The sequence below is a fragment of the Gossypium hirsutum genome, chromosome A07, assembly GCF_007990345.1.
Source record: "Gossypium hirsutum isolate 1008001.06 chromosome A07, Gossypium_hirsutum_v2.1, whole genome shotgun sequence".
Classification (NCBI taxonomy): Eukaryota; Viridiplantae; Streptophyta; class Magnoliopsida; order Malvales; family Malvaceae; genus Gossypium; species Gossypium hirsutum.
In genome coordinates this window covers 26500315-26510507 of record NC_053430.1, presented here as the reverse complement: position 1 = coordinate 26510507, position 10193 = coordinate 26500315, and the positions used below count along the sequence as shown (strand labels likewise).

The following is a 10193-nucleotide window of genomic DNA, read 5'->3' as shown; positions in this document are numbered from 1 at the left end:
TATATATAATTTAGGTACCATAACATTATTATGTAATTTTAAATATTTAGCTTACTGTCTAAGTAGCTCATCATAATTAAAATATAGTTACTAGAGTATTTACACATATTTTACTCATATTTTATTTGAGAATTCAAATTTAAATAACTTTAACCGTATTATATTATTTTTAATTTAAGCTAATTTTTAATAATAAATAAATAATAACTAATAATTTTTCTTGTTATAAACGTGACATCCAAATCTAACACAAAGTTCCAAGTCGAAATTTTTCTTTTCACTTTACTAAATAAACATTTGCTAATTCAATTTCTATGAATAAAATATTCGTAACTTCAAGAAAGAACAAATTGAACAAATTAATATGCATCCATTTGAGTACCTCCCCAACTTTTCCAAGCAATCATACTCTCGAGCACGTCTCACATGAAAATTGTGTGCTGCACCGACAGTTAGTTTTTTTTTGAAGGGTAATCGTATTGAATTGTTGAAAATGTTAGGTAAAGTTATTTGTTCTCATATCAACTACCGTTGGAGCAATTGGCGTCCTGCCTGCCTTATTATTTTACTTTCCTAGAGATAATGAATTTGGCAGTTTGACCTCAACGGTTTACGTGTTGTTGTGAGAGGGTAAGCGTAAAACCAAGGGAATCTCAAAGAGTGGAACGGGTGTGAAGCAAAATTAAGATGCTGAATTGCCAAATCAGGAGGTAATGTCCGCTTCAAGCTCCGATTTTGATACTTCACTCTTTCCTAGGTCAATCCCTTCTCTCTCTATCTCTATTCCTCTCTTCAAGAATAGAATCTCACTTTGCCTTCTAATCACAACGCCATAGCAAGATACAAAATTTTAAAAAGAAAAAAATCTTATGGAGGAGAAGCAGAATGGGGGTTGTCGGCAGGGTAGAAAGAAAGCTTGGTTAATAAGCATGAGTAGCAGTTGTGGGGGTATCGAAAGGGTGGTTGCCTTGGGTGGAGCCTTGGCTGTTGCAAGCCTCATTGCTGCATTTTCGATCAAGAAAAGTAGTTGTAGTGAGAAAGATATTAGCACCAATAAGGAGGAGACGGCGAATGTGGAAGCTACCGACTCTTGCGCCAAAGAAGAAGATGCAGGTGAAGGGCTACGTTTTATCCTTCAGGATTCCTCTTCAACTCTACATCATAATTCATGGTTAGTATTTCAAATCATAATATTCGATCTTATAAAATGGAATTGATGGTAATCTGTTCATGGGAATTGCAATTCGATTATTGTTTTTTTTTTTTTTTTGCGCAGTCGTGCAAATCATGGAACATCAAAGATTGGTGTTGCTGAAATTGAAACTTCCAAATTGGTCTCCACCCAAAGTTTGATCACACTGGTAAAAAAAGCCCAAATCGCCTTTGATGCCTTTGGAATTTATTTTTCTATGTTAATTCGTAATATGTTTTTCTTTATTTCTTATAATATCTGGCCCAAAGCACAGCTATGAAACAGTGTAACATTAACATTCTAGGTTCTTTATCACCTTTACATGTTTTATTCAGGAAGAGAATACGATTGAGTGCGAAAGAAAGGAGTCTGTAAGTGGTCAGGAAGAGACTCTCATCCATGATGCAGAGCAAGAAAGCAATGCAATGACCGGTGGCTACGGCGATATTGAAGAGCTTTCACTTTCAGTAGGTGACACTGAGAATAATCCAATGAATGGGGTAGAGAATGAGAGCAATGCCTCTTTGGAGATGGAAACCATTGAAATAACGGTAGAGGATGAAGCAGTGGATCATGTAGATGCAGAGCAGCCAATGGCAGAAGAAAGTTCAACACTTCAATCGTCTTTGTCATCAAAAGAAGAAGATAAATCATCAATTTCAGCAGGGGAAGAAGATGATGAAGAATATCCTTTGATGGAATCATTATATCCAGCAGAAGAAAACGAAGAATATCCATTGATGGAATCATTACATCCAGCAGAAGAAAACGAAGATGAAGAAGAATATTCACCACTAAGATCGTCATTTTCTGTGGAAGATAACCGAATTGATGATGATGAAGAAGAAGATGATGATGATGATGATGATGATGATGGAGAGTATTCAACAAAGGAATCATCATTTTCAACAGAAGAAGAAAAGGACTCATTGATGCAATCACCACTTTCAACAGAAGATAAGAATGGTGAAAATGTTGCAGGGATGGAAGAAGAAAGCTCGGAAGGAGCATGGAGCTCTTCCCCAGAACCTAACACGGAGGTAATTTGGCCAGCAGAGATAATGAGGGTCCTGTCACCTGAATCCAAAGAGAATGAGATGAATGTTAGCTATCTAGAATCCCAAATGAAATCCAAGGAGGAACCCAAAACAGCCAAGATAGAAACATATCATTATTTGGCTAAAACCAAGTTTGACGAAAAGAAGAAAATAGCAACTGAGGAGCTTGTCGTGATGGATGTTCGAAAACAACATTCAGCAGCAAAGAGACAGATTTGGTTTTGGTTAGCTTTGGTGGTACTGCTGCTAGCTTTGCTTGCCAATTGCTTACTCCAATCTAATTATGTCTCTAACAGTGTTTCTTTTGTTTTTCCCATGAAATAAGAATAGAATCATCTGCACCGATAGACAGCTGCCAGAAAATTTAATTAATTAAATAAATAAACCAAGTTTGTAGATTTCATTTAACTGAAGTATTTTTGAACGTTAATAAATTCGCCACCAACCTTATAAAAGGCTACAAATATGGTTGAACGGTGAGAAATTAGGCTTAGTTTGAATGAGCGATAAATTTACCTCTGGTGAGGTTAAAAATAGTGGTGGCGGTGAGATTAATTACTGAAGCGGTGAGTTAGAAACAATGATGGAGTGTGTGTTTGAATTCAAACGCAGTTCTAGTGGTGAAGTGAAAATAGAAAATAACTATCAATGACATTATATTAGAAATAATATATAATAGAAGTTTTTAAAATTATTTTACTTTTACGAAATTATTAAAAATATGTGAATTTATAAATTCATTTAATAAAATATTAAAATATATCTTTTGATATTTTATTATATAAAATGAGAATTTTTAATATTTTTACATTAAAATAATTAAAAAATAAAATAAATAATCTAAAAGTAGTTAATTCAAGGAATGGTAAATTAAAATTTCCTTTGATAATAATGTAGATTAGTTTGTTATAAAATAATGGGGAAAATGTTTATTATTTTTTCTTTAACCATCAAAGTGTTTTTTTACTTTTCTTTATTCAATTTATTAATAAATGAAAAAGAACAAAAATAGCTTTGAATTTTCAACTGACACAAATGGAGCAGTGAAAATTTTAGGGTGTGGCACGATCTATTTCCTTCCACCTGTAACACCCCTCGCCTGCATCCGATGCCGGGACGGGGTTCGAGGTGCTACCTGACTTTTACTAACACTTTCATACTAACCAGGGCCATGAAATCTCAAATAATTAAAAACTTTTCTTTTCACATGCAATCTGTCCCTTATGCGAGCTTACGAGGCCCAATACATGCATTTGGGGCGGTTCGGGACCCAATCGAAAACTCATGAAAAACTTAGAAAAATCTCTTGCGTTAAGGCTTCACACGCCCATGTGCTCAGGCCGTGTGGCCAGAAATAGGCTAATTATCAAGCCTTTTGTCACTCTCACACCACATGCATAGATACATACTTATCCAATAAAATACAACGTGGCATAAATGAGCTCTTAAACATCTACAAACATGTTATGCTCAAGTTATTTTCTTATGCAATAAATATTATAGAATTTGCCCATATCATTACCACATACTAGACATAACTATCATTACATCACAAACCATTCATGAAGCATTATTAACTATTTACCAATCACTTAATCATGCATTAGTTACTAGCTCATCAATGAATCTCAATTCAATCTCTAGGCATACATGTTGTAAGCCACATCACAAGAGATAATAACATACATGCATAAGAATAATCATATCGGCCCATAATGTCATTAGCCGACATAGGCCAATTTACATGACTAATACTACCTTAATAACAAGCCAATGCCTTTGGCTAAATCATAATATTACATACTCACATTAAAACCCTATACATGCCATAGACTCGAATCACTTGAGTTTACTTACTCCGATAACGTTAACTCGATAAGGTGATAATATCTCTGACGGCCTCCAACCCGAGCTAACCTGGAAACTCTAGAAAACATGGGAAAGAAGGGGGGTAAGCTTTCGCTTAGTAAGTTCATATGAAAACAATAAGCAACTCATTAACTTGTTTTATCAATGTTTACAACATATTCTCAAGTTCACTACAAGCTGTCTTCCTGCTCAACAGTCACTAAATTATTTATATCTGGAGCTACGAAACTCAAAATTAAGTTCCGTTAATTTTACCTGAAACTAGACTCATTTATCTTTCTTTCATAAAATTTCCAGAATTTTTGACTTAGCCAATTAGTACATTTTATTCCTCAAGTTTGCTCCTGATTCACTGTCTGACAATTTCAACCCTTCTGCACTAAAGTTCAATTATCTCATAGTACAGGATTCGAATAATGTTCTCGTCTATTTCTCTTGAAACTAGACTCATATTTCTACTTACTAATTTTTTTCTAGAATTTTTGGTAAATCCATTTAGTACATTTTATTAGTTAAATTTTCCCCTGTTTCAGGGTATGACTACTCTGACCCCTGTGCACTACGAATCAAATTTCTCCATGTACAGAATTCCAATGACCATGCTGTTTGTTTCCCTTAAAAATAGACTCAATAAGGAATCTATGCAGGTAAGGTATGACTCTTAATAATTTTTGTACAATTTACGGTGAATTTATAAAATCAAAACAGGGGATCTCAAATTCATTCAGACCCTGTTTCACAAGAATTTAAATATCACACAATATAGAATTCTTTTTCTTCCTCTATTTCTTTCATGTGAAAATAGACTCATTAAGCTTTAATCCCATATTTTATTCTGCCTCTAACTCATTTTTCACTATTTTTAGTGTATTTTCAAAGTTACACTACTGCAATAACTCAAATCTGTCAAGGCTAAGTTACTCATTCATGGTCATCGTTCATAATATTAATACAACACCATTTTATCCATCATGGTAAGAACACATATTATGCATCATAGATCATCACATATCAAGGCATTCTCATAGGATTAGTATACATACTTGCACAACTCGTAACATAACTCGAGTGCATACTCACCAATGACTTACCTCATTGGGACCATCATCAACTCTTTCCTTGGATTGCCCGTTGAACACTTGGAATACTAATTGGATACTCGGAAAAGCCTTTGCACATAAGTGCCTCAATTGTAGCTAAAGCTACCTCATATCTCATGACATTTCAATGCTCACTCTCGAGCTAGTCATCTAGACTCATAATTCCTAGTGACATGTCACTCGTATCCTATTCTATTCCTAAGGTTCAAACGGGATTTTTCCTCGTCTATTAAGGCTTTGTCTTATCATATTTCTATTAATCACATACACCTTAATATTTGTACAATTCATGTAATGATAACATTTAAATACATGTATAGCATGGTATTGTTTACATACGAACTTACCTCAATACCACAAAGGTGAAAAGGACATACTCGTCCATAAATCGATTTCTTTCCGTTCTAGGTCCAAGTCTCAATTTTCATCATCTATAACATCACATTTAGCCTACCAATCAGTCACAATATTCATATGGGTCTAAAAATCATATTTTTACAAATTTTCATTTTGACCCCTAAACTTTTGCATATTTGTACTTTTTCCCCAATGCTCGTAAATTAATTTTTATCACATTTCTTTACTCCTTGAGTCTAGATGAACCATTTTCATAACTATAGCAACTCATAATTTCAACTATTTTACACATTTACAACTCATTTTACAACTTAGCAATTTAGCCCTTTTTAAGGTATTTTCATGCAATTTCTTTCACAAAAGTTGTTTATTAGACAACTAGGACTCATAATATTCCATAAAAACACAGCAAACAACACATTTACTCTCATGGTAAAACCCTAGACTCTTCATCATTTTGCAAAATGATCCCCTCTTATGAAAGCTTATGCTTTAGGGGTTCCAAAAATTCAAAAATCATCAAGCAAAGACATTAAAATCACTTACAAGCAAGGGAAATATGTTGCTGAAATTTTCCAGCTTCAAAACCCTTTCTTTGCTGCATATTTCGGTGAAGGGGGAGAGAAAAATGATAGCTTTTTCTTTTTTCTTTTTTTTATTTGTTAATAATAAAACTATTTTGTCTAATTTTGACTTTTCAACTATTTTGTCTCCCATGGCCGGCCATCACACTTTCAATGACCTAATTTCACTTTAAAGGCCCCCAATTTAAGATACAAGGCAATTTAACACCTTTAGGTATTAAAACACAACTTTTACTTTTTACGCGATTTAGTCCTTTTTCGAAATTGGACTAGAAATCACTAAAATTAATATACCAAAATTAACATGCACTTATAAAATCATATTATAACACATAAAATAATACTAAAATAATTTTCTCTGGCCTCGGAATAGTGGTCCCGAAACCACTGTTCCGACTAGGCCCAAAATCGGGTTGTTACATTTCTTCCCCCCTTTAGAGATTTTCGTCCCCGAAAATCTTACCAGAAAAAGTTGTTCTCTACTTTCACGAGTCACTTATATCTTTTTCTCACAACTTACAAAACAACTCCGCACAAGCTCATACTCAAGATTTCCTATAGCTTTTCCATAGTTGAGGTATAAACCTCGGAGCTCAATTTGAAACACTGGAGACTGACATTCTTGGAACTATAAACTCAGAAACATACAACTCAGTCACATCTGTTGAATAATATATCTGTACATACTAAAATAATCATGCAGACTTCCATCATCAACCTTTCACAATTCAACTTGCATCTCTCATTTTTCCTGGAAATGAGAGACATCCCGATACGAAATTCATAACAACCCTTTCTCATTTTCTTCCCACTGTCATCACTGACAATAATAATCATGAATACATTTGATATTCGGCTTTACCCTATAGACAATTCGACATCCTTTGAATGAATAGACAAGATACTGCTGTGAACTCTGTACTCAATTCTCTGTATACCCAGAGTTTCTCAGTATTGAAATCTTACTCTGAATTAATAGTAATAGAAACCAGAAATCAAATCCTCCCTGCAATTCCAAATTAAAAGTCGAATCATGCTGTACTTGTTTAATTTACCACTTATAGCCACATTTCTATACTCTGATCATCAACTGTTTAGAAACTTTACTAACATGAATCAAATGATTCCAACTTCATAGATGTGGTCTTTTTATTAATCAGGATAACTATACTTATAACATCTCTCGAACAAGAGAAATCCAACTAATATGTTTCCATAACATACTTTCAAGAATAAAACCCCATCATTTCTGACTGTACGACTACTTACCAAAGAACACGTAACGGTATTCTCAAACCAGAAAATAAACTTAAATGCACATAACTCAGATTTACTTTTGCAGAATAACCATTCTTTACCCCAGGAATTTTAAAGAAATCTCGACACTGAAATCCTCACACTTCTATGGTCGAGCCAGAAGCTTAATCATAACAGATTCTAATATCGCAAGTCAAAGATTACTCGTAAAGATAAGCCAAGCTTGATAATTCTTGAAACAAGAACGAGAGAAAAGCCAATATAAGAAATTCCAAGATATAAAGACTATACCAGAAATCCGAGAATATAATCCAGAAGAAAATAATAAATATGATCCAGAAAATCCCTCAGAGAAAACCAGAAGGAAACTACTGTCTGTACGCTCTAGAATTTCTCGTAACAGAGATAATATAATTCTCCAATATATATAAACCATAATCAATAGAACATCAGGATAATCTCATATAGATTTTTACTATCAACTTCATTCCAGTATATCAGAATAGAAATCTGAAGAGATGGGGAAATGTCGATCATAACTAACTGGACCAATAGAACTTTTCATCTAATATCATAGTCACTAGCATCTTCATACGATAGAATTTCCATTCGAAAGGGATAACCATACATATTCCCCAAAATAGAGGAAAACATAGAATACTCAGAAGAGAAAGATAGCCATCACTTTATTTAATTGAATCCGTCATATTCAGACATCTGTGCAAGTCCGACATTATTCCTCTAACTAATTCTGTCTTCGCTAATCTCATACTATTCCATTATTGTACTCTTCAGTTTCACTTTTGCAAGCATATGCAACATATCTCTCGAAAATCTCATCGTATAACTCTATTCTGGTAAGGGGGCGAAGATTGTAAAGCCTCTAAACTTTTGACTCTCAAGCAAATACATATTCAACAACAACATAGCATTACACACATCGATTCAAACATTTCAAATTTCCAACTTGTTATGAACACATTTTCACATATCTGAGTAATACATGCAACTTTATTTCGTGCGAATATTAGCTAAACATAAGTGAATTTATCATAACTCAAACTTTCATTTCTTTTTCTCAAATTACCCTTAATGTTTTATCAAATTTCCATATTTAGTCTTAATCACTTGCCAATATTTATCAAATTGGAGAACGTCTTATGGTTTTTGAGTACATCGCTTACTTGATGCCATAGTTCAACTATGGTCTTGTACTAGCTCTCATCCATCTGTGCCGATGCCATGTCCCAGACAGGTCTTACACTGACACATGTAACCGTGCTGACGCATGTCCCAGACATGTCTTACACTAGCACATCCCGTAGCCAATGCATGTCCCAGACATGTCTGACATTGGCTAACATCTCGAGGCCGATGCATGTCCCAGACATGTCTTACACTGGATCTCATACTGTGGCTGATGCATGTCCCAAACATGTCTTACACTAGCCCTTGTCTCAATGCCGATGCCATGTCAGATACATGGTCTTACACTGGCATACAAATCTCATGTATTGCCATGGTCCAACAATGGTCTTTTCCGTCAATTCATTAGTGAACGATCGTACTCATTCCCTGCGTTCCACCCAATTTGATCTTTCATTACAACTTTCATGCTATTGTGACATTTATGATTCTGTAACTGAGATTATAAAGCATAACATTACTGCATCTTGACTTCATCAATCTAGACATAAATGTCAACCTCATGTATATACTAATTATTAATCATGCAATAAAAGCATTCATACATACATTCTGTCATTTCAAGCAAATTTCTTTCTTTTCCTAAACACTTGGCCAAATCAAGTTGGACATTTAACATCGTATGAATACTAACATGCATAAAAACGTTTTTTCACAACTTAACTGTGTTTTACTCCACTATTTCACATTCTTTATCTCAAGAGTATCACATAATGAAAACTAGTTCATATAAAAAAATCATGGATTTCTTTTCATACCTTTCCCAATTTTCAGCATATCATAAGCATGATTCAATAATCTCAACTTTACTCTTATCTCTATCAAGATTTGCTCGGTTGGAACTCATTCCTGTCTTAATCAACAGTTTTGTTAGGGCCGAGAGATATCACACTATCACGAGTAATACTATGGCATGTATAGCTAGACTCTCTTACGCTAGGTTAGTCCGAGAACCGACTAAACCATGCTCTGATACCACTAAATGTAACACCCCTCGCCTGCATCCGACGCCGGGACGGGGTTCGAGGTGCTACCTGACTTTTACTAACATTTTCATACTAAATAGGGCCATAAAATCTCAAATAATTAAAAACTTTTCTTTTCACATGCAATTTGTCCCTTATGCGAGCTTACGAGGCCCAATACATGCATTCGGGGCGGTTCGGGACCCAATCGAAAACTCATGAAAAACTTAGAAAAATCTCTTGCGTTAAGGCTTCACACATGTGCTCAGGCCGTGTGGCCAGAAATAGGCTAATTATCAAGCCTTTTGTCACTCTCACACCACATGCATAGATACATACTTATCCAATAACAAACAACGTGGCATAAATGAGCTCTTAAACATCTACAAACATGTTATGCTCAAGTTATTTTCTTATGCAATAAATATTATAGAATTTGCCCATATCATTACCACATACTAGACATAACTATCATTACATCACAAACCATTCATGAAGCATTATTAACTATTTACCAATCACTTAATCCTGCATTAGTTACTAGCTCATCAATGAATCTCAATTCAATCTCCAGGCATACATGTTGTAAGCCATATCACAAGAGA

The 10193-nt window shown here is 34.4% G+C and overlaps 1 protein-coding gene and 1 long non-coding RNA gene across 2 annotated transcripts; one reads left to right on the top strand and one right to left on the bottom strand.

The window, feature by feature from the left end:
* The first annotated feature begins 357 nt into the window (after nt 1-357).
* On the top strand, nt 358-2595 carry LOC107953050 (MATH and LRR domain-containing protein PFE0570w). Its single transcript, XM_016888274.2, has 3 exons — nt 358-1171; nt 1277-1361; nt 1528-2595. Exons 1-3 carry the CDS (start codon nt 870-872, stop codon nt 2572-2574), a joined length of 1434 nt encoding a protein of 477 aa, XP_016743763.1. The 5' UTR covers nt 358-869; the 3' UTR covers nt 2575-2595.
* A 1325-nt stretch (nt 2596-3920) lies between these two features.
* On the bottom strand, nt 3921-5627 carry LOC107956496 (uncharacterized). The gene is made up of 2 exons (XR_001700130.2): nt 5567-5627; nt 3921-4176 (listed from the first exon to the last, which is right to left on the bottom strand). It is a non-coding gene; the product is annotated as an uncharacterized lncRNA (long non-coding RNA).
* Nucleotides 5628-10193: the final 4566 nt, after the last annotated feature.

Coding starts and splice junctions, on each gene's coding strand:
- LOC107953050 (XM_016888274.2), top strand. CDS start 870: ATGGAGGAGAAGCAGAATGGGGGTTGTCGGCAGGGTAGAAAGAAAGCT. Junction 1,172..1,276: donor ACTCTACATCATAATTCATG/GTTAGTATTTCA, acceptor TTTTTTGCGCAG/TCGTGCAAATCATGGAACAT. Junction 1,362..1,527: donor CCCAAAGTTTGATCACACTG/GTAAAAAAAGCC, acceptor TGTTTTATTCAG/GAAGAGAATACGATTGAGTG.